We start from the raw sequence: 24,997 nt of genomic DNA, 5'->3' as shown, positions 1-24,997 counted from the left end.
TTAATCGGTTAATTCATTAATTTGAGAGTAATTCCAGGTCAAAATGTTGCATTTTGCATGGTTACATTTTGATAAAGTTTCACAAATAAATAGATAATAGGTAATCATCCTAAATTCTCTTTTATTCCAGTCTGATGTTGGCATTTTTCCGTATGAATGGGCTGAATGTGAGCCTCACTTTTTTTGGTTCACTCACGATGTCTATAGTTTAAATTTGCATATTAATTTATAACCAAATTGAGGAGAAAGTTTAACAATCACGATAAAGTAAGCAGTATCCGAAGTACAAAAATATATACAACCAAAGATAACGCCTCATTTTTGGGAGAACACTCACAGGCTTTCACCGCTACGTGTGGGGACTGGAGCACCAATATGTACCGTACGTTCTCCTTGCGCCGTGAGGCGTTCAGGCGCACTCGTAATTTTGAGTCTCAAGCGCCAATTGTTTTTCATTTTTATTCACGTACCCCCAATTCCAATTGGCGTACTTCACTTTGTGGACCTCGGGGTTACAGTCAGACCTTCTGGAACGAATTATTACGCTAACCAAGGTTCCACTGTATAGCCATCATTTTTAATACTTCATGGCTTCATGACTGCATTCAAGTACTGTATTACGATTTGTGGCTATATTTACAGTACCAGCCAAATGTTTGGACATACTGCTTTAAATGACGCGTGTCCAAAATTTTTCACTGGCATTCCAGTAAATGAAATGACATTGTTGGGAAATGTATGGAGTTTCCCTTTGACTAGCTCTTACCGAAAGTGAATTCCACAGTAATAAAAGAAGGAAGTGAAAGAGTGCGTGTGTGTGGGGAAGGAAGAACAGGAAGAAGAAAAAAAAACCCATCCCTCTAGTGAAAAATACAGTGGTGTTTTATTTGCAAATTAAAAAGCACCGACAATATTAGTTACACTGTAAAAATTATTGACAACAATTACAAATCTTTATCATACAGTCCAGGATATTGTTAGTACCATCATTGCTGTTATGTGTTATCACGTTAATACTTTATATGGAGAGACAACAGTTGGCAGTGAGAGGACACTGGAGGACACAATCGCGTTGACTTGTTTTGTTTTTTTTCCCTACAGCACTGACGTCGCACACCGATGGAGAGCCAAAAACATTCAAATAATTTAGGTCTACCAAAGGGGAGCCAGTTATGTACATTTTACAAAGTCAGGGGCCACTGTGTGCATTTTTTTTAAACGTCAGAACCTTGTACAAAACTATTGCAGGAAGAGCAGCTTCATCTGTTTTTGACATCTACTTGCAGTGGTGACACCTTCGAACCCCCAAAGACGTGGTAGCCGCTGGGCCCGTGTTGGAAAGTTTGCCTTGCCTGACCAGCTTTTTACACCCCCAACGTTAACTCATTTCTTAGGTAAAAAGAAAATAGAAGAAAGGAAATGGAGAGTCTTGCTCTGTACACTGGGTCGGACGTCGAGCAGCTAGCTTATGATCTTCTTCACAGATTGTAATGACACCCAAAAAAGCTCATGTGCTATCCAGTATGATGTATGCTCCAAACTTGAGTACCTTTTAAATATTGTGCTTTCAACAGTCTGACCATCACTTCCTGCCTTCGCCCATTCAGTGGTCATGTGACAGCAGGCAGTTTGACGTCCTCTGTGTGTGGAGGAATCTGACCAAAGATGTTTACTTTCGGTACATTCTACAAGTATCATGAAACTACAGTAAAAATATAAACAAAAGAAAAAAAAAAAGGAAGTCCAAATGGTAATATTTAATAGAGATTCTGTTCTGGCACTTGTAAATGCAAGTACAAGATTCGAGCAAGATCCATGAAAAAAAAAAAAAAAAAAAAAAGGCTCCACCATGCAGCCAGATGTCCCATCATCCTCACTTTTCAAATCAAGAAATGTCTCTTTGTCCATCGGCCCAAAGTTCCTGTGCTTAAAAAAAAAACAAAAAAAAACCATGTCGGCGCTGGTTGCAGGCACAGTCCTTTTCCAGAACTGAAACTGTGAAGCCCAACCTTCGCATTTTGTCCTTCTGGTTTTCAAGTTCGATGCGTGAGAGTCGAGAGACTACATCCCTCTTCCTCCTCAGGAGCAAGTAAGGCCTCCGAGTTCCTGACCAAGTTCTGCTGAATGGCTCACAGCATCTCCAAGCTCTGTCCTATTTCAGCTCATTAGTGTCCTACACTTTATGGAAGATCACAGAATGAACAAGGGATTGCTTTCAGGTCCAGTTGGACACACCACGCTGGCATCCTGAAAGAATGTCCTTCAACATTGGTGGCGTGAGTTTCACTCTTCTCTTCCGCGCCGACCCCCTGCAGGGCTGGTATTGAATGGTTCGGGGGTGCGATATCTCCCTCCGTTCCCCCACCCTGTGGTGATGCTACCTGGTGTGGACAAGCTCCTCTCTGAGCCAGGTGGGGAGCGGCTGACTCATTCTGTACAGCAGCTTGGACAGCTCGATGTTGTGATCCCTGTAGTACTCCCTGAGGAACGCCACAGACTGGAGGAGAGAGGAGGAAAAGTAGAGTAAAGTACTTTCTAAGAAATATTGGAACAATCAGGAGTTACTCCAGTTGTAAAATACTCCATAAATCTCAAGGTTGTATACGAGGCAAATCTGCTTTCTTCTCCTCTTGGCGGAAACACTCTGATTCGGCAGCCTTCTCTGTCGACCACACCCACTCTGATGTGATTGGTCAGGGTTCCAGAGTCGGCTCAAGTTCCCCTCCCCCCATAATATTCTTCTCATTGCTGCCTCACTGTGGTTTCCTTGGGAAGCGCATGTGACAACAGTCAGTACTTCCGAAATCTGCGTTTACAGAGGCGGGCTGTCCACCCTCTGCACGAGTCGTATACACACAGGAGGTGATGGACCGCAAGGCGACCAATCACAGCCGTAACGGCCAGCGTCACGGCAGCTCAAGAATTTTTTTTGGAGGCATACATCGCTATGCTCCACTATTATGCTCCATAAGTGACGACGGCTCGCTGGACAAGGAAACTGAAACCAGCAAAAATGCAACAAAATGTGCACCTACGAGCAATGAAGCGTACAAGCGTATTTAAGGGTCAAAATGTGTGCCATGTATTAAAATGCTTACATGTTGGCACGTCTGTGAATGTAGGACAAGGCTCCTTTTAAAATTCACATCTGGTGGGTGTAAATATGGGTCTCTATGGTGTAGCTGAACATTAAAAGGTCCCCTGTGATGCAAAATTGACATTTTAATGATGTGGTGTCCCCAGAGCAAATGTAAGAAAAATCTATCATCTCCCTCGCTCGTTTGCTCCACTTTTGAGAGGAGTGATGCTCAAAGTTCCAGGTTTTCATGGCAACATGGAGGAAAAACCTCCTTCCTCATGGACACACCTCTGACCCACCCCTAGCTCAATGAGCCCACAATATGTACAAGTCCACCACTTGACGAAAGACAGTTACGTAAACAAGGCCTCGTTACACATCTTAAAATAAAGACTGTAACGTTAGCACCATAGCTGTTATGTATGTTACGTTGTGGCATCTATTACACTGGAAAAGAGCAAAGTTATCAGAAACAGGTGTGGTCATACTCTGCTCAGCTATAGAAACACAAAACGGAGTGTCCCAAGTAGGGTTTACTAAAAGCAAGATTTTGGAACACACCATTGAGGAACCTCTTGAGACTTCTATTAATTGTTGAAAAATAGTGTAACACGTGGCCTTTAAGATGACTAGAATCATACCTCAGCGTCCATGTCGGGGTACTTGCGTCCTTTACTCTTCCCCAGACACTTTGTCTTTCCACCTTCCAGCAACTGGCACCAGAAACCCTTCTTGGGATCAAACCTGGATCAAAACAAATTCCATTGATATATGATGACACTCTTACATGAATCTTACATGAAATGCATTCATAAAGCCAGCAGACAGAAATAAAAGAAGTACAGTGTAACCGCAAAATGTGAAGTCATAAGATGTGAAACTCTCTGGAAAACTATGCCTTTAAATTTGCAACAAAAAAAAAAGTCAAGTGAAACCATTGTTGTACTATTTGACGCAAACTTGAATTTAATTTGATGCATGTTTCAGAATGATATGAATATATTGGAAATAAACGGTTCAATAATGTCTTTTTAGTACAAGACGTACAACAAAATTAACAAAATAAAATACAATATCTTAATTAAATAAAACAGAATAAATTGATGTCCAACGTTCGTCACTATTAGAGCTGTCAACTATTTGGGTTTTATTTATGACTGGCAACATTTCGAAATTGTACACTATATTTTCCAAGCACATCTGTGGCCATCATCTTTATGCTATTTTGTAGTTATTTGTCTTTATATACTGTAAAAGGCATTAAGTCTGAATTCAACACTACCAGGAGTTGAAGCAAATATTCTTTGACCCTTCGGTGAGCTACTCAGAGATAGCAGAGCCCTGTGATAGTGTCACCATCATAAGGCTGGACACACGATGTGTTTATGTTTATGTTTATGTTTATGTTTACAACCACACACAAATAATCTATTGATCCCGTCCTTGACTGTCTTTGCGGGTAGGGGCATTTCTTTCATTTTCTGAATAATATCTTGTTTAAATTTGGAGAACAGATGCTGTGATATTTTGTCACGTATTCTCCATCTGTGAACGGCTCCCCGGTGCAGTCACAACACTAGCAGGTGTAGCTGACTTTTTTTATGGAGCCTTCATCCACTTCTACAAAGTACGTTTGCTCTGCTCAACCCTTCCGCAATAATTCAGAAATCGCTCCCTTACGCCCATCTGCAGTTGGGTACTTTTCAGAAAAAGCTGAGTGCTTGTTTTGAAATGTCCTTCAATGTTACATTTGCTGTTTGCTAATTTCTTGCCACACAACAAGCATACTGCCGGGTAAGCCAGCGTCATTGACAGTGAAGACAAAGGAATATGTCCATTCAGAATTAAACTCTTATCTTCCGACAAGTTTTCTTTTTAGGGACGTATTCATGGTTATGGATAGCTGACGGAGGGGTACCACACGCTCACTGACTGAACACACTGGCCCCCCCTCCACCTTCCCTTGCTCATCCAATCAGCAGTCAGAGTGCAGTGTATACGCATTCACGGACTTGTGGTGAGTCAGAAATTTCATACTCTTTGGGAGCCCCTACAAGGAGGCTGAAGAGCCGCGGGTTGCCGACCACGGATCTAGGCGGATAACTCTAGCTAGCTTCCGCCGGTGACAGCAAGGCAAAGCGTGTAAACAAAGATGCAAGAAAAGTCGAATGGCAGTAGGTTTGATAAGGGAGTGATCAAACAGATCCTGTCCACCCCCGATTGCAATATAGTCGAGAGACTCAACTTCAATGACAATACTCAATAATATTTACTGTAAATTATTGTATTATTTTATGTTAATCCAAGTTCAAAATAGCTTTGATATCTTTCAATTATATAGTGGATAAATAATGAGAATGCCTGTCACAGCGTGGAAATCAACATGAAAGTGTTGTCGTCTATCGTCTTTAAGGCAGGGAAGACTTTTTTAAATATGTTTTTATTCAAGAAAATGAGTTTTTCCAGTGTCTTGGCATTCAAAGCAAGTAAAAGCGAAAGCAAATCAATACTGTAAATTGTACTGACGTATTAAATTGATTTTGTATCAACTCCTTCTCAGGAAGTAGTAAAATGTTTACATACTGTATCTGTGTGTATTGATGAGGTGCTTTTCTTTAGTAGGACAATTCTATAAAACAAATACGACATTTAACCTGCAGAAAAATGCATCTAATATTTCCAACTAAGAGCCACTGAAATGTAGATGAATTCTGTCAGCTCAAGAGGAGATGAACTGTTTCAGAGGAACGGGATGAAATACGGAAATAAAACCAAATGGCTTATTTGTCGATATAAGAGCACTAAATTTGTTCTCGTTGCTGAGACACCCCGATGACACAAGTCGGACTCGCTTACTTCAAAACACAGTTTGGCGCCCCACAGACAGGCGAAGCAGTAACTCTATCGGTCTCTATCTGACTTTTTCTTAAGGCGGATACGCGCACTGATACAGGGTTTCGCTTTTTGACGCGTCGATGTTCCTGGACCCATCGCTAGTAACGAGGCAGTTTTCTGAGTGAAAAGTGTGGACTGAATGTGTAGCGTAACTGTGCATGTTTTACTACGGTGCTTTCATTTTGTAGTCCCGGCGTACCGGACACAGGAAGTGTTACACCGAGTTTGTGCTGCCGAAGGGACCGAAAGGTCGGCTGAGAGTTAATTTTAATTTAGACAAAAGTAAACATATACAACAAACGTGGCGTCAATTACAAGTACATTTCCACGATAAAATAGTGCCACAACAGGCTGCTTTAAAACAGAAAGTGAAAGTGAAATAAGGACATGAAAGTATCCCTAATTAATAATATAAATGGTAAACAAGAAAACTAATTGAAAATCAAATGATAAAATAGGCTTGTTCTACAAGATTCAGGTGGTTCATTGTACAAGACCATGGCTTGTTTTGTCTGAGGTATAGAATAAAGAGCGCTACGGTACATTATGGAATCCTCCTTGCCCTCCGTGTGAAACCACTCCTATACTAACTAAATAATTTAACAAAATATGACAGAATGGAAGTTGTCAGTTCTCAGGTTTTGGACAGGTGCGATACTACAGTGTGCACGTGTGATGCCGCTCGCAGAGGCCCAAGGAATGCTCAGGTTGTTTTTGTGTATGCGCACATACTTGAAAAATTAGAGGGAACATGAACATTGCTGTTCAGTGGCCAATGGATCGGAGCATGCCTAATTTTTACACCACATGATTGAGGCATAGCACAGGTAGATTGATTTTATATTGTTACCGTATCGCGGTTGACTCCTTTTTCCACGTATAATGTTGATGCTACTTATATTGTTGCCTGTACAGCTGATGGGTTTTACACTGGCATCAATTTGACTTTGGAACAGATCGTTTCAGTTTCCATTGTTTCCTCTGGGAAAAAGCTGTCTTTCAAGACACAAACCACTGTGTCCCTTAAATTTCCACTGTACATGCCGAAGTGCATACTCACGCTAAGATCTTGTGGTAGTTGATGGCGTTCGCCAAGCCTAAGAACTTCTGAATTTTATCCATGACTGAGGCGGGCTCGGTCTTCAGCATCTGTCCATCTAAGACCAACAGCTGAGGAAGATAACACACAAACTTGTTAGTGACAGCAATGTGGGGAAATGATGAGTCAGTGAATATTCTCATTCATCCAGGTCATCTTTTAAAATCGACTGCAACGAGACTGTTCAGGTTGTGTAGTAAGACGTTTTGCCTCTCATCCAAGCAAATTTCATTAGTTCTTGCCCAAAGACTACATAGGACAGCTCCAGTCGGTAGGGATGGTGTAACATGGCTCGATACCAGCTTTTTACCGATATCCGATATTGTCCAGCACTTCATTACGGATAACGATATTGGCAGCTTCTCTTACTGATGTCAGTTCTCATCTGCTGTAATGAATGAACACATTAGGCTTCTTTTACCGTGATACCACTGGATGCATTTCACAAATATATAAATAATAAGACTGTGATATGCAACACAAGTTCTAAAAAAAATTTATATTTATTTTAAACATTTTTTCTCAACAAAATAGTCATAAAAAAACAATAGTAACTGTCAACAAGTAAAACATGTTAGTATTGATAAATTCACATATAATCCTTTTAAATAACGCTGTGGAAAGCTATAAAAACAAAGTAGAGCGCAAAGTATAGAACTGTAGAGTAATCCAATCAGTGATTACTCTGAAACTGAGCTACATCAACACATTCGCTACTTTCGCTTATTATTGTGCTGCAGGTATGATAGCTGTGTGTGCCTCTGAATGATTCTTCCTGAGGTGTGATATTAGATGAGAAGCATAAAAGGCAAACGATTTACTCGCCAGTCGTGAAGATACAGTGGGGTGAAGCCTCTGCCAACCGATGATAGCCAATCGGTGGATTAAATGTTTCAACTTTCTTCTTAAATAATCTTCATACTTTTTTTTTCCGTAATATCATGACTTTATTCCCATAAGATTTTTTAAATTTATTCCTATAATATTATATTTTTTTCCTCAACTTAATTTTCTAAAAATGAGAACTTAATTTTGTTCAGTTTTTTTTCCCCTATTATAACTTTTAAAAAGGAACATTATTTCTTTGATATTTCAACTCTACACTACTAAAATGAAATTTTTATTATCCTTTTATACTATTTTATATACTAATTATACTATTATACTACTTATATATACTTTTTTCTCGTTAGCATAAGACTTTTTTTCTCTTAATATTTTGACTTTGTTCTCGTAAAATTAAAGCTGTTTTTTCAATTTCCACAGTTTTTTCCCCAACTATTTCAACTTTCTTCTTGTAAATTTTATTTCCACAATATTATGACGTTATTCTTGTGACGCTATAACTTTTTCCCCCAAGCTAATTTCCCCAAAATTGTAACTTTATTCATTGTTTTGTTTTCCATAATATTATGGCGTTACAAAAATAATGTCTTTTTTCTGTAATATTTCCACTTCATGCTACCAAAATGACGTTTTTTTCCTCATATTGTTATGACATTATTTTCCGAAAATTAAGACTTTTTCCTCTATTTTGACTTCGTTCTTGCAACATTTTTGCTGCTGTTTTTTTTTAGGTTTCTTGTTAAACACGGGCCGTAAATGGCCCCCGGGCCGAACTTTGGACAGCCCTCGTCTAAAACAACCTGAACAGCACATTTGCAATCGACTGAGCACAGTTCCTTTAATAGTAATCTATTCAGTCTGGGCATACCTGGCTGGAATGGTAGTAGTTGAGCCAGCGCTCCAGGTGCATGGCATACCAGCCTGGCAGCAGACAGCGATTCTGGAGGACCCGAAGCTTGGCTGGGGCATCCTGGCTGGCTGTGATGACATCATGGAATGAGTATTTCAGCGCCACCGGGTCATCATGGGCTCTTTGGTGCTATAGGCAGACGGAGCGGGTCATTTATCATGTGGTGTTCTAATGAGGCATGTGCGCTGTTAAGGTTTACCCACCTGGTACCAAGAGTATGCTCTGTCAGCTGGGTTGATGAGGATGGTGATGATCTTGGCTTTGGGCAGGAGAGCTGCGGCCCTCTGAGCAGCCACCTCCGAGTCAAAGTAGTTGGCACTCTTCTCAAAGTAGTAGTCTGAGCTGGCATTGGAGGGCAACGGGAAGTACTCCATATACCTAACACACATGACATAACATAACACAAAAGGTGTTAATGAGAGTCACAGTTAATCAGGTGCAAGGTGAGCTGTGTAGATGTGAGTGTTGCACACATGGTTTGACGCCCATCAAGCAAAAAAAAAAAACAAAACAAAACAAAAAAAAGAGCAGTCCACTTGGAAACATTTTGATCCTTTCCCTCTTCTCTTTTCAGACACAATGACTATTTTCTCATTGAACCTCTTAAAATTCCGTGTGCATGTGTGGATATAGACAGATATAAACACCAATTATCTTGTGGGTCGCATTCGTTAATGAGTGTCTTTGTTGTTGTTGCAAGTGGCCCTGGTGTAAAATTTACATTCCTAAAGTGCTCTTAAAGACGCCATTTGCATAAAAATGCCATTAAAACAACTGTAGTGTGAAGCTTTAGATGGTTTTCACTGTGTAACATAACAATTTACACCGTATTGCTGCCCCGCTGTCTTTCCGATTACGTTGGATTGAATATGCTTTTAAACACCAGGCTGCAATCAAACTCTCTCTGGCGGACAAACGGAGGGGTGAAACGATTCCTGGAGTAATTTGAGTACCTCAATTGCAAAAAAAAAAAAAAAAAAAAAAAAAAAAAAAAAATGTCACCCACAAAGTGGAAGGGGCGGGAAGACAGACAGAGAGAAAATGACAAGGCGGCAAAAGGGAAGGAAAACAAAATTTAAAAAGCAGACAGAAAATGCAGAGAGCATTTCAGGCTAAACAACAAGTTGAACACCGTGATGTGTATCCGTTGTATCTTCGATGTGGTGCGTGTCACGAGTGACACCTCGTGGCCAGGGTTGTACTACTCATCAACGTCTTGTATTGCCTCAAATTGTATTCGTAACATAATTCATTTCTTATGCTTGAAAATGCTTAATTTAGGCAAAGAATACGTAACATTTACTCAATATGCATTTTTTGACTGATAATAGGCCGTAGTCAACCACAATACATCAAAAAATCATTTATTAATTTTTGGAAAACCGCGAGTGAGGAAGTGATGTTCGAACCATGATTAAGCGAGGGACGACAATTTTAAAAAGAAGACTTTTGGAGGTGCATCATGTCAGCCACACACCTTTTTTTTTTTTTTACACTGAGATTGTTTAGTATGGTCACACCAACCAATTGATGCGTTTTAAACTGAACTTATACTGTAGTCATGGGTAGACTTGAGTTAGTTTCCATCATTCCATGCAATATTCCATTGCAATATTCCTTGGTTACATACTGCACTACTTCTGAATGTGCTGAAAAGCATTAGAACCCACCCCCTTCCTGCTCAGACACTGCAAGCCACGCCCCACGGAACAGACACACACAACTAGTTGTTTGTTGTCAGCTAACAACAGCGATTTGCTTTATTGATCAAGTTATTTTAAGGTGCTTTGGTTTCAAATGCACAGGGCAATCACTTGATTAGACAGACAAACAAAACAAAAAATACTGTCATGGGAGGGACAGGTGCAACTGAAAAAGACGAGGATGCTTTCGACCACGAGAAGACCCGCCACATTGGCTGCAATGTGAGCTCTCTTACCAGTCAATGCCTCTGTGGTAGTTATGGCCGTTGAAGAACTGGATCTCCTCAAAGGTCTCCTTGCTAGGGTAGTTACTGGTCAGGTCGGGGTGCATGCTAAGGAACAGGTAGAGAGCTGTTGTGCCTGAGAGGACAGCCAAAGACAAGAGTGGAAATGACAGCAGGGAGGAAATAAAGAGCAAGGAAAGAGGATTAAGCCAGGGCAAATCCAATTACTTTGTACCTCATACAGTGAGGGCTGACACTTGTGTAATGGAAACGGCATAACGGAGCGGTAACACCTTAATAACAAACCAGCACTCAATGAAGCAGAAACTTCGCTGATTTCCTGAGAGCTAATCAAATGCTTTTTAAGGCTGCCAAACTAAACACAACATTCGTCTTCAAGTCGTTTTCACTCCAACCTGTAGAGGGGGCTGATGTACTGCATCTCACCTGTCTTCTGAGGGCCAATGACAAGCAGTTTTGGGAAGCGGTCACATGTTTTTTCTTTGGACCAGATGTCCTTATGCCGTTTGTCCTCACATGGATCCTGTAGACACACAAAAAAGAGCCTATTTAAAACAAATAGAACATAATGCAAAACAAATGCAAAAATAGAGCGTGGATTTTAACAAAAAAAAACAACAACGCAACAAAAAATTGGGGGTGTCCCCCATACAACTTTTTCACTTCCAATCCGATTCCGGTGTTGCAGCCTTGAATATCGGCCGATAACAGATTATACATACTTTTATTACTTGAGTAGCTTAGAATGTTAGAAAAGGCTTGATCAAGTGATATCACTCAATCTGAGAATAACAGTCAGCAACAGTAGGTATGAGAAAAACTGACCCATTGACTTCTTGACGCATCTGGTCTATAGTTTTATCAACAAAAGGCATAATGTAGCGAGGCTCGATGTGCTCAATGGAGCGTTTAAACCAGACATTACGCACCACCGACAGGGGCTGGCTCTTTTCTCTTATAGGCAATGACCTTCTTGCTGTCCCGTGGGAGTGTCTCACGCTTTGCAAATAGCGGTGGAAGTTTCAGGAAAATCCTTCTTCAAATGCGCAATCATTAAACGTCCTTGGTTCTTTTCCGGACTTTAAGAAAAATAAATAAATACACACGGCTGACATCACGCCTACTCCTTGATAAACACTCTAGCACACACTGTTGTGATCGCTTGAGTTCTGCAGGCTGAATAGAATTGCTGCAGCTGGATAGAAGTGCTGGTGAGGAGTACGGAATGGACTGCTGGTATCGGCGAGCCAAATTCGGAGATTTTAAACGCAGACCAATATAATCTGATTTTAAAATAATGAACATATGCTCTCACCTGCCAGAGTGGATCTCTCTCAGAGGGGAAGAGGCTGAAGTATTTCTGAGCTAGCTGCACAGGAGGGAGGGTCTGCATCTTCAGGTTTGTCCAGGTCTTGACGAACATCATCAAGCTTTTAAACGTGTATAGGCCAAGGCGGTCGTTCCCGTAGTTGGACAAATGGGTCATGAAGATGCTGATCTGTTACGAGGGAGACTGCCGTCAGGACTCAAGACTCAAGCATCAACGGAAACAAATAGAATCTATTGATTTTATGACACCGGTATTTGAAGAAGATATGTTAAGCATCTAAAGGAGAGATCTCCAAAATATAATTTAACAAGAAAACTGAAAAAAAAGAAAAGAAAAAAACAGTAAAAAAAAAAAATGGCAAGAATACTGTAAAGCCAAAATATTGAGAGAAAAAAGTTGTACTCTAATGAGAAAAAGTTGTAATTTTACGAGAATACAATTGTAATATGTAAAAAAATAACATCATTTATGTAGCATAAAGTTGAAATATTAAAGAACACAGCTATTTTGTAAAGTACTAATATTATAAGAAACAAGCAAAGTAACAAATATTTTTTTTTAAATTAGGTTGGGGAAAAATGTACAATATTATGAGAATAAAGTAAAAATATGGGAAGTCATAATTATGAGAAGAAAATGTACAAAAAGGAAGTTGAAATCGTTGCAAATAAAAAAAAAAAACAGCAAAAATGGAAAATAAAAACAGCTGTAATACGGGAATAAAGTCAAAATATTAAGAGAAAAAAAATGAAAAAATTAAGGAAAAGGTTAAAAAACAAAAAAGCCAAAATATTATGAGAAACCAAGAGAACAAAATAAAGTGGTAATTTTTGGAAAATTAGGTTGGGGAAAAGTTATAATATTATGGGAATAGAGTCAAAATATTAAGGGAATAAAGTCATGACATTACGAGAAAATTTACAAAGACTACACAAGAACAGAAGATTTAAAAAAATTTTAAAAAGAGAAAAATATGGGGAAAAAAGCAAAGAGCTAAGTGGATCCTAATAGTAGGCTTTTCACCTATATCACAAAGCTGAGATGTAGTTTTTTTCTTGAAATACAGTATGCACAGTGCCTGACAAAAGTCTTGTCACTTATCCAAACTGTAGGAACAATAAAAAGAACTTCACTTTTAGGTGCTCATTTGGATTCAGATTATTCTTATAACAGCAAAATAAAGTCTTGTATCATTCATTGAGTTTTATCATTGAATTCGGGCAGAAAGGTCAGATTAAGTCTTGTCACGTAATCAAAATAATATATGGTAGAAATCATACTTTCCTTTGAACGCACGAACATGCTACAAAAACATCAGAACATAAAGTCAGGGTGCCTTGTTAAGAAGAATTAACATTATATATGACTTTCATGAGCTTGGAGGACTCCATCGATACGTCTCAGCTATGACTCCAATAACTAATTGATAAAATCACCTGGAATGGCAAAGAAAGCAGTCTTGCACGACTGCCAGACTTCATGAAGATTCTTTGACTTAATCTTCCAAGCCTCCTCCTTCATCTAACTCCAAACTTGCTCAATAATGCTAATATCTGGTGTCTGGGCCGGTCAATCCTGGAGCAACTTACCTTCTTCGCTATCAGGAACTTTGATGTGGAGGCTGAAGTCTGAGAATGAGCGCCATCCCGCTGAAGAATTTGCCCTCTCTTGTGATTTGGAAGGTAATGGGCAGCATGTAGTTTTTCTCTTGCTCACCCCCATACTGGATGCAACCGCAAGCCATGATATTCCTCCACCTAACTTGACTGTTTTCTGGGTGAATCTTGGGTTCATGCGGGTTCCAACAGGTCTTTTGTAGTATTTGTGGTGATTGGGATGCAGTTTAACGAATGATTCATCAGAAAAATCATCCTTCTACCACTTTTCCACTGTCCATCCTTTCTGTAATCTGTGGGCCTTAGCCAATGCGACGCCATTGTTTAGCTAGTTTCCCATTACTTTCCAAATTACAAGGGAGGGCAAATTCTTCTGCAGGGTGGCACTCCTTGTCACACTTCAGCCTCCACATCAAAGTTCCTGATAGTGAAGAAGGTCAAGATGCTCCTGGATTGGCCGGCCCAGACACCAGATATGAACATTGTTGAGCAAGTTCGGAGTGAGATGAAGGAGGAGGCTTGGATGATGAAAGCTAAGAATCTTCATGAAATCTGGGAGTCGTGCAAGACTGCTTTCGTTGCCATTCCAGATGATTTCATCCATTAGTTATTGGAGTCATAGCTGAGACGTATGGATGGAGTCCTCCAAGCTCATGGGAGTCATATGAAATATGAACTCTTCTTACCAAGGCACCGTGACTTTATGCTCTAATGTATTTGCAGCATGTTTGTGCTTTCAAAAATACAATTTCTACCGAATAATATTTTGGTATGCAACAAGACTTTTGTCCAAGCACAGTCTGACTTTTTTGTCCCAACTAAAAAAATGATAAAACTCAATGAATAACACACGACTTTATTTTTGCTATAATAAGCATAATCTAGAGGCTTTTGCCTTTCATATAAGCTTTTTCTGATTCCAAATGAACACCTAAAAGTGAAGTTATTACTTATTGTTCCTAGGACCTAGATCAGCAACAAGACTTCTGTCAGGCACTGTGTAAGGTCTTGGCGTATCTACTTGTGTTGCTTCACAAAATATCAAAGTGAACCTTGCATCCTTTCATTTTTCACTATATGGCCCTCGCTGGGAAAAGTTTGGACAAGTTTGATCTAAAGCTACACTGTAGCTCACTGATTACGCTGCGACACACAAGGACGAGGACTGTAACTAATTTAAGGGTGACGTACGGCGGGAGATGGCTGCCAAACAGCTGGGATGCAATGATGATAGTAATGCAGCAAATATGCAAGTGCAAGCAAGCGCTACTGTAATATTAAACTAGCACTAGCATTTAATGATTGCAGAAAGTGCTGTTAACCACTGTGCATAGTAACATTTGGAATCAGCAATCAAGAGACAAATATAGACCTCACAGCGGACTACAAAGAGACATGGCTGCATGACTCACCAGCGAGCCATTGTCCTGCCTCGTATTTAAACTCACCAGCTAAATAGGTTTCCCAATGTGTCGGGCAAAAGGCTACGCTGTGAAAAGGCTCTGTTTGGACTCACCGGGTTCAGCAGAACCGTTTGGAAGAGTTCTCCCCCGTTGATGAGCTTGTCCAGTTCATTGGGGCTGCCTGGGTAGTCTTTATAGAAGATGGTGTGCGTGAAAAGACCACACGTCTGCCTGGGCAGCACCTGCGAGGAGAACACACACATAAAGTCAATAGACCCAATGGCGGAAATGAAGTAAAAACCACATACGCACACACCATGTGCTTTTTATTCAGCTAAAAAAAAAAAACACACACACACCCTCAGCCCTCTGCTGAGAAGGGGAGCCGTGCAGCGCCAACTCCACATTGTTTGCTCCCAATAACATCCATATTATGCAGCTCATCTAGCCAAAGCAAACCTCTTATTCACATGCACGTCTATATGGAAATTGATGGAAATGCTTTTACAGTTTGAAGTGTCTGGGGGATTGAATATCAATCGTCACTAAGCAGGGGAGACGGTCCATTCAGACTCTCTCAAGGACGGGAAGAGAGCGCCGAGACCACACAGGCCTGCTGAATGCCAACACTACAAAGAAACTGGACTGAGGCTGCGCACTTTTCCATCTGCTCTGAAGGTCAAGCAGGAAGAGAAATAGATAAGATTTGTTCCCCCTTTGAACCTTCTGAATGTAATTTATTCAGCTTTAATGTTGCTTGGGAAACTTTAATATTCAGCTCTGTGGAGGAGATTGAGTAGAGCAGTAGAGACGTCAGTCTTTGTTATGGTGGACAGTTGCGCTTAGGCAGGTGTCTCATGCAAGACGATGCTATCATCTCGCTTTCTGAAGTACAATAGATAGATTTACTGCTGGTGAATAAAAAAATGACTGGAGGTGTGCATAGAAGAAGATCATTAATGAATGAAGGATAGCGCATGTAAAGGGTGGAGGAGAATGTTGATGGATGGCGTGGCGCCAGAGGTAACAAGTTAATGAGGTCTCATGGCCGCCTGGTTGGAGAGGAGGAGTGCTGCTTACGCTGATGCCACTGTGGATGAAACCTCGTCGAAAGCGGGCCGGCTTTAGGTGGGGATATTCCTCTGTGCTGGTCACCTTGATGCTCCACACTTTCTTCCAGGCGTCGTAAAGCTGCATGTGGACGGGGTAGACACCCGAATGGTGGGGCGAGACCGCATAGCCCATGTTAGTGGGGATGCCGTGCTCCTGGAAGTGGAGGGGGAAAATGAGGGTGCTATTAACGAAAGGTCAGGAGGAAGCAAGGTTTATTAACACCCTGCATGCTACACCGTTAAATCTATAATAATTTTCCCCCATGAAGCTATTCAAGCCACACTTCCACCACAGTACAGTTGAGCTTGCCACGGAGCTTTTAATTAATGGCAAACCTGGCTTGCATCTCCGTCACAGGGTGTGCTGTACGTGTGTGATGGTGATAGCTGTGTCAGCTACACAAATAGTCTGACATCATTCGAAGCCTGACACGTCGCAGCCCGCCAATGAATCCAGCAATAGAGAGGAACACGACTCAGTAAAGGCCAAAATGGAGGACATCCAGTACTTCTACAAGAGAAAACGGAAGGTTCTGTCCTCTTCCCATTGGCACAATGTTAAACAACAACCCCAATAGAAGGCTGCCAAAAAAGTGGTATGGTAAAGATCAGTTATTTTGGCATTGGGGCGGGCATTGGACCAAATATCCTAGAATAGGTACGTTTCAAGTGTGGAACAGTGAGCCTTGCCTTAGACAACAAAACAGCTGGGTCCTCCCCTTCTCCCCAAAAAATACATTTTCTGAAGCATATTTTGTCGGGCATTTTCTGCTCACCCCAGACTCTGTTTACTTTATCACTTATGTACGTAAAGCAGTGGTCCCCAACCTTTTTGACCCACGGACCGGCTTGTGTTCCCACAAATCTCCCGCGGACATCAAACATCAAATCAAAAGCACAAAATAAATGCAGACCCAACATCCACCAGTACAATCCTTGTTTTTCCGAAATATGATTACATGGCTGTTTGACGTGTGTGGTAAAAGGCAGTGTGCTAGCTAGCATGATTAACTTGAGACAAATGTGCACTTTAGCACTCAATAAGGTCATCAAAACTTACCTTTATGCCTTCCCACACAGTATCAGCATTTGAGACCAAATATGAGGTGAAAGAAAAACGGTAAAAATACAGTATAGTACTCTCTGTGTGGCGTGAGAGAAAGTCAGCGCACGCACAATGGTGCGTTCGGGGACCGTCAAAGTGGGACGGGTCTGTGCTTACAACAAACAAAATATAAATGCCAAAAATTATGGGATTTGTAACTGTATATTATTTCTTAAATAAAATAATGTCCCTCATTTCCAAAATTGATATGCATGTACATAAAATTGGATGTAGTTATTTACAAGTGTTTTTTTTTTTTTTTATTTATCATTGCACCTGAATGCTTCCCGCGGTCCAGTTCGGCCCCACCCATGGACCGGTACCGGCACAGTCCTTGTTCAATTCATGGGGAAAATTAATGATCACTTAACAGATTCTTTTAACCCTTTAACCTTATTTCTTACACTAATTTAAGATGCAGAAAACAGTAACTCATCAATCAAATTCTATATAAAATTATAATGAAAATTACTTAAGGCTGAAACATACATATCTATTATTTCGGTGGATTTTAACCCTTTAAAGGCCGATATGTTTACATAACCCGTGCTTGTCGGCATATTGTTTTCTGTGTAAATCACACGAGTTCAAAGCAAATTTTTGGGGAATTTTTGAAGAGAATGGCAAGACTTTGTGTCACAGGATGGTGCAGACATGGCACGGCGCAAAAGTTACAAAGAGCTGGACGAAAATAAAAATAAAAAAGGTACATTGAAGTGGTCATTGTTAGGCTTGGCGCATTTCAACGATAATTGCTTTGAGGAAGTTTGCAGTGTAGCCAGAGAGCAGGAATACAAACATATCTGCTCGACTGAGCTCCTTCACCTGTAAAAGTTTTTCTCCTCGCCACCGTGTCTTTGAGTGCAGTGCATGCAGAACCCGTTACCCGTGATGTGGCTGTGCATGTAACCAATCAGATAAGATCAGCTGCACGTGATCACTGTGTCAAGTCAACTGTGTCGGCCGAAATGAGGACCAACTGAAAGATTCGGTGTTGTTTACCACCCCCTCGTTACCGCTGCAACTCACCATAGCAAATTTCTTGTTGAGCAGCATCTGCTCAGCTAGCACGGACTGGTTGTGGAAGAGATGAGGCTGCATGTGGCTCCACATGTGAGGAAACCACCAGAACTCCTTTACATAGGAAAGCAGCAGGTCGTCACCCAGGTCCTCCTCATCCGATCCTGGGTATTAAGTGGAGGAAGTGTGTGGGAGGACAAGAGGGCGTCAGTGAGGTTAAGAAGAAGTGGCAGAAATAAAATATACGGGAAGAAAAGAGGAAGGTGAAATGGGGTGAGTGATTTAAAAAAAGGGAATTAAAGTTAAATGAGTCAGAAGAGTGGAGTTCAAATATTAGTGAGGCAGGAGAGAGATAAGAGCGGGTAAGAAATAAGCTCAGGGCATAAAGGCGACGAAGAGGAATAAAAATATTATGATCCCAAACTTCATGTGTGTCTTATTCAGTGGAGTGCACGTGCTCGTCGCAAGGGCGCCTTACCAGCGTGGAAGAATTTCCCTGAGAAGCCCAGATTGAAGGTGAAGTTGGGAACATGGGTGCGCATTTCCCTCTGCGTCTCCAGCAGGGCCTGAACACACACACACACACACACACACACACACACACACACACGTTGAGTGGAGAGGAGCGTGAGTCAGCGCACGATGCGCACAAGCCCCTGCACGAGCACAATAATGAGGAAGCTTGAAGACGACGCACACACGGGGACCAGCATGCATATTTCATCCTGCATCTTGCTTCCAGTAAACATCCACCATTGCACTCCCTGTTGCCTCACTCCTCTCCTCCATTCCGTTTGATATTTAGCTCTTCTCTGATTTTGGGTGTTTGTTTCATTTGATCTGCTCGCTGGTTGACACTCCCAACACACAGCCGGCTCACACACTTGCACATTTCACCATCTTGTCAGGGTGTGATGCCTTCCTAAAAGCTTGCTGTGGCGTCGCCCACGAGGAGGCCTTGATGCAGCCTCCATAAGTTTCGCTACATCCTCTGTCTCGACTTGTGAGGGGGCTCTGTTCCACTGCGAGGGGGACACGAGTAAGGAGCTTTTCAACATTCTTTCTGTGTCTCGGGGCCCCTGAAATATTCATAGCTGTGGCGCTTCTGTAACAGTACGAGCGCCGGGGCCTGTCAGCTTTGAGCGGCCTACAGGGACAAAAGCATTCAAAAGGCAAAGCGCAGGGAAAAAGAGGCTTCTGTATGACTGGCACAGGATGCCAAGCAGGGTATTTTTTAATTCACCAAACAGATGGTTGAGAAGTACACAGTGATATATTTAAAACGTAAATGTGTCCCCAAAATGCACACACACTCACCTTTACATCTGGCACTTTCATGCGGGTGCCCTCCTTCCCCACAAAGATGTCATCCACATCCACCAGGATGTAGCGCTCCAGCGACAACGACAGCCTCTTGCCAGTAAGAAAGGCCACGGCGTCCACAAACACCAACTTATGGAGCCAGAAGACCAAGTTATTCCCAAACAGGACCCTCTGGATGCCATCATGGAGCCCCAAGTCCTGCACCACCGACGGGAGCAGAGCAGCGTTTTGTCCCATGGATGGGATGCTCTCCGCCGATTGGGTCTTGGCCAACAACACAGGCTCGTACGTCGAGTGATTGGATTGGAAGACGGTCCAGTCGTCTCCAGGGAGAGGACCCGGCAGCGGTTGCCCTGATCGGGTGATAAAGAGTAAGGGGGACTTGGGGTTGACGGTGCAGTCCTTCAGACCCAAGTTAGAGTGGAGAAAGAGGGGGAATCCTTTCAGCTGTGCACTCAGCAGGCTGTTCTCATTGGCCTGGTCAAAAAGGAGAGAGAAATCACACCGATTCATCACACAGAGCAGTGATGAGGACAAAAATGGATTGGGTATAATTCACAGCTTTCTCCCATCGTGTGTGAAATAAAGAATGTCAGGCGCACTCAAACGTCAATGCATGAGGCCGCTTCTACCTGCTATGCTCAATCTGCTCTGATCTGAGACTGCAGACAAACTGAATAACCCCCCTGCTGTGTCATCTAACATTCAAAGGCTGGGTTCATCAAAATGCCCCCCCCCCCCCCCCCCCCCCCCCCCCCCCCCAAAAAAAAGCACCATTCTCCAACTCTCTCACATCTCTATTGCCATGGCTGCAAACTTTGACTTGGGCTTTGAATTTTACTTCCGTGCGTGAGGTGTTTTTGATGCAGCTTCAACGAGAAAGACAGGCACCCATGGCATAAACCCACATTTGTCCACATCAAGACGCAAAAATTCTACTAATCCAGATGTATACAGTGAAATGACAACTGTGGCGCACGCTACAGAATGTGATTAAAATGATTTGGAAAACATTCTAGCATGCATGTAATACAGATATCCTCAAAGTTTCATAATCGTGAGATACACGGTCAATGACGTATGGACAATTAGTCCCATCCGTACCCCTGCAAAGTCGTTTTGCTTGATGACAGCCATGTTTTTCCCGCCAACCTTCCACTAAATTTATAGACATGTGCTTATCAGTACCCTACAGGTGTCTACCAAATTTCATTTTCAACACCCTAAAGTTATAGGGGGTGATTTGTAGCGCACATTGAGCTGTGTGAGAAATTTTAAGTCAATCCAAATCAAATCAGTCAAATTTTTGGGGTTAATAACATCACCATGGAGTGCATTTGTCAGAAAAATAATAGCACAGGCAACACACTAGGGGTGCATGTTTTGACAAATTTTCACCCTTTTACGTGCAGCGGTTCAGGAGCAGAAGAGTGTACAAAAGGCGTGTCATGACAGATTAAAAGGTGATGAGAGTTCTCGGTCAGAAAAAACTACAATAATTAATTAATCACACAATAAATTAAAATGAATGTGATAATTTTGCCCGCCTTCATATATTGCCATGTACACGCGTGTCTGTTTTCCTTGTCTCTCTCCTCCAAACAGGCAGGAGTGCATTGGTTCATCACCCACAAGCTTCATAAAACAACGGCGAACAGAGTGACACCTCTTGTCAGTCATACAGTCGCTTTGTGGAGTGGCGGGGCCGCTAGCATACACACACACACACACACACAAAGTGGAGCTTAGTGAGGATCAATGCAAGCCCACGTCAAACATATGCACCTGACCCAGTTTTCTCATCTGGGAAAAAAAAACCGACACACCTTCACCCTGACAGTCAACATTCACAGAGACATTTGGTAGTAAATACAAACGGAACAGTGCAAAATTGTGTGCTTTCACAGAAAGTCATTGCAAAAGAAACGCTGCTGTTTTAATACGGTTGAAAAGCCAGCATTTCAAGAAATGCTGCAAACGTTTGACAGACACTACGAATTGCATGTGAGAAAATACATGTCACAAACGGCCATTTCACAATGCTAGAGTGAATGTTACAGTGTTATTGTGGGACAATAAACATTTCAATTGTTTATTGTTATTGGTTAGTTTTGTGACTCCTTTAAATAAAAAAAGTTTGTTTGTCCAGTCATATTTTTTCATTGTACTTTTCTTAAAATGTATGCGTCTCATTCTCATGGACCCAATCTCTTGCATTGTCTCATCAGGTGAATTGCGTGTCTCGTGACACCCCTATTTTATACCAACAAATCTTATACTAGTACAGCCACCTCATGACTGTAAATCTAGGGTGAGTATGAAGAATTTTTAGCACTGTGAAGAGACAGCAGTGGATGTTTTTCTTCAGTTACTATTAACCGATAAATATTTATGACCACAAAATCAGCTCGACATGTTACAAGATAAAACGGCAATGCTAGTGTATTTTCTTTTCACATTTAATAAAATATAAAGCCTGACATCAGGATGAAATACTTTAGCGTTCTACTCTGGTACTCGCAACCATTCATTTTATGCATACATTTCTACAGTAGACATGCAGGAACATGGTATGTTATGTAATTGAAAATTCACGGCACCCACTAAAAGAAGGCCTCACTTTTTTTTTTAAGGCAATTCCTTAAGAAGTCTTCCAGAAACGTCTGTGTGATGTGTTTAAAAAAAATGTAAATAACTTATTATATGTGTCCCTCCAGTTTAACATACTGTACATACTGTACATAAAGAAGTACGCAAAACCTGACCTATTTGGCAGGGGTTCAATAAACAACCCACTTAATATAGTTATGAAAATGACTTTTTAAGTCTACTACTTTTCATATTTAAAGTAAAATGAAAAGCCCTTTTTCACGTCAACAACAACAAAAAAAATTCATTCCTTGGTCAAATAAATGCAATTTATCTGACCAAGGCATTTTAACATCATTTATTGCACAGTATGAAAACTAGTGTGCTTATTCATCAACTACTGCATTATCTATCAATGTGACGGCCCCCTTTTTTGAACTAAATGAACTGAAGTGCTGACTATGTGTAATATCATGGATTTGGAACACTTACAGAAAGCAGAGCGGCAGCATGTTTAAGTCATTGGGAAGCAAATCCTCGCTTCTGATCCCCCCCTCTCTATCGACGGTAAATCCCCACCAAGCTTCCTTACCTTCTCCTGCACCGCCTAACATCACTACGCCGCCATCCATGTGTCTCATACTCCCTTTCTATATTCTTTCCATGTCTCAGAAGTGGTTACCTGAAAAGCGGCCTTGGGCTAACACACTCTTGGGATTACAGGGAAGGAGATTGATAGACGGGAGGATAAAATTGTAGGAGAAACTAAAACAAAGAGACAAATGAGAAGTCAGGCGTCAAGGAGGACAGACTTTTGATTAAAGAGTGATAAATAGAACATGAGAGGGCGTGAAAAGGGACTAAGTGATATTGAACCAAGCAGATTTTTCCAACCCCATGAATCCCATCTGCTTAGAGCCAGAAGAGCCAGATGGACAGGGCAGGAGGTGTGAAAGCAGCGAGGGAGGGAGGTAAAGAGGGAGTGTAGTGCTGTGTCCTAACCTTGAAGAATCCAATGATGCCCACTCCGTATTCCACACAGTACTTGTCCAGCAGCTCCCGGTTCCATGCGTCCAGGTTAACATACTTGAGAATGTTCTCATAAATCACCAGAGTGAAACGACCTCTCTCCTTGTCTGTCAAGGTGGGCATGTCCCCCTTCCCGGGCGATATTTCCGTCCGGTACTGGAACCGCCCAGACTCCAAAATGGCCACAATCTCCTGACCCAGTTGAGAATACTGACTTTCCACAAACACCAGAACTACAGGATCTGTCCTGACCCCGGCGGGATCCATGCCGGGGCCTCCTGAGACGCCGCGCAGTGGTAAAAGCCGAGACGGAGTGACCCTCAGGTCGTCCGAGTCGGCCGACGCTCCCTCTGCCCCTGAAACGCCCCCTCCTGATGGCTCCAGCTCCCGCTTGACGCCATAGAGGAAGTAGGCCGAGATGAATACGCTGACGGTGCAGAAGAGAAACAGGAGGAGGAGGGACGTCTGCAGAGGGAGGAGACGGACCAGCCGACGGACGCGAGTCACGCATCCCAGCATCGTCTCGCGCCACACTGCTTCGCCCCACAGGCCCAGCAACACGCCTTGGCGACTGTCTCGCTTGGCAGGGGAGATAAAAAAAAAACTGCAAGCGGTGACAACTCACAAAAAAAATATCAGTCTTTTTTGGAACACACGACAAAAAGGTGTTGAGGCGGCAGCTGAAGCAGCTACTGGAGAAAGAAATGAGACGGTCTCACGTTGGCTCTCCCTCATATTGCAATGCAGCTTATGTCACCATGGCAGAGAAATGGAGGGCCTTGGAGTCGCTGGTACACACTTATGCCTCAGAGCTGGAGATGGCGAGACACGTCAATGATAGGGAAATATGATGGAAGACTCCATCACCTGTCCATCACGCCAGCCTCCCAACCATGTCGTGGGTAGGTTTTGATTAATCTTCTTGATTGGAGTAGGAGCTCATAAGATAAGCAAGGTCATCTCAGCAGCAGTCCTTCAAACCTGAAAAAACAAAAAGAAACCAGAGTAAGTATCCAGCACAATACCTCATATCACCTCATATAAAAATAATGACTTTGCATCATTTTGTTGTGTGGGTATGAAAAAGATGTGTGGGAGACGTTAACACTGCTTGTACCAACACTCCAAAAGTTCATTCCAAAGTACAGCAGTTCACCTACACAGAAGAAAGAGCTGCCAAATCCCCCTACACAAACCAACCTGTGCACTCAAGAGTAAACACACACAAAAGTGCAGCATTCATGTAATCAATATGCACAATTTGAGTGACAACAAAGACTCGAGGGCAGCAATCTTTGGTTCAGTCCAGTAGAAGTGTGGCTGCACGTGAGAGATAATCAATTTCCATTCCGACAAAAGATGAAGCATGGGGACAATGGAAGCTTGTCCATTACAGAAAGATAATTTCTCCATTTGGAGGTTGGGTGGAGAAATGAGATGGTGCATTATTACTTTTAGAAAGAATGCAGAAAGCAATCGCACACACAAGGTCACAACAATATTAACAGTGACCAGTAAAACTATCAAAATTCAAATGAGGCACCCAATTGATTGCATTACACTATTGCGGGCTTTGATTAACTTTTCATTAAAAGGTGGATAATGTTAAAAACACAGCAGCATCCAAGCTGCAACGCCAGGCACAATGGGTGCCATCGGCAACTATCAATGTATTGATTTCGCACAGACTGAG

At 41.9% G+C, this 24,997-nt stretch overlaps 1 protein-coding gene across 3 annotated transcripts in view; it reads right to left on the bottom strand.

The window, feature by feature from the left end:
* Positions 1–852: 852 nt before the first annotated feature.
* LOC129190107 (bifunctional heparan sulfate N-deacetylase/N-sulfotransferase 1-like) overlaps positions 853–24,997 on the bottom strand; it is a 63,448-nt gene continuing 39,303 nt past the window's right edge. For all 3 annotated transcript variants that reach the window (XM_054792505.1, XM_054792504.1, XM_054792506.1), the window contains 14 exons: positions 23,278–24,285; positions 19,681–20,163; positions 18,842–18,929; positions 18,373–18,527; positions 16,207–16,392; positions 15,240–15,368; positions 12,093–12,275; positions 11,204–11,300; positions 10,769–10,892; positions 9,033–9,207; positions 8,788–8,958; positions 7,035–7,144; positions 3,721–3,823; positions 853–2,497 (listed from right to left, as the gene is read on the bottom strand). In XM_054792505.1, the coding sequence (XP_054648480.1) occupies positions 2,378–2,497; positions 3,721–3,823; positions 7,035–7,144; positions 8,788–8,958; positions 9,033–9,207; positions 10,769–10,892; positions 11,204–11,300; positions 12,093–12,275; positions 15,240–15,368; positions 16,207–16,392; positions 18,373–18,527; positions 18,842–18,929; positions 19,681–20,163; positions 23,278–23,823 (2,670 nt within the window). In that variant the 5' untranslated portion in view covers positions 23,824–24,285 and the 3' untranslated portion in view covers positions 853–2,377. The remainder of the gene's footprint in view (positions 2,498–3,720; positions 3,824–7,034; positions 7,145–8,787; positions 8,959–9,032; positions 9,208–10,768; positions 10,893–11,203; positions 11,301–12,092; positions 12,276–15,239; positions 15,369–16,206; positions 16,393–18,372; positions 18,528–18,841; positions 18,930–19,680; positions 20,164–23,277; positions 24,286–24,997) is intronic.

The sequence above is a fragment of the Dunckerocampus dactyliophorus genome, chromosome 11, assembly GCF_027744805.1.
Source record: "Dunckerocampus dactyliophorus isolate RoL2022-P2 chromosome 11, RoL_Ddac_1.1, whole genome shotgun sequence".
Taxonomy (NCBI): Eukaryota; Metazoa; Chordata; class Actinopteri; order Syngnathiformes; family Syngnathidae; genus Dunckerocampus; species Dunckerocampus dactyliophorus.
The sequence above is the reverse complement of the archived record's forward strand: the minus strand, read 5'-3'. Positions and strand labels throughout refer to the sequence as shown.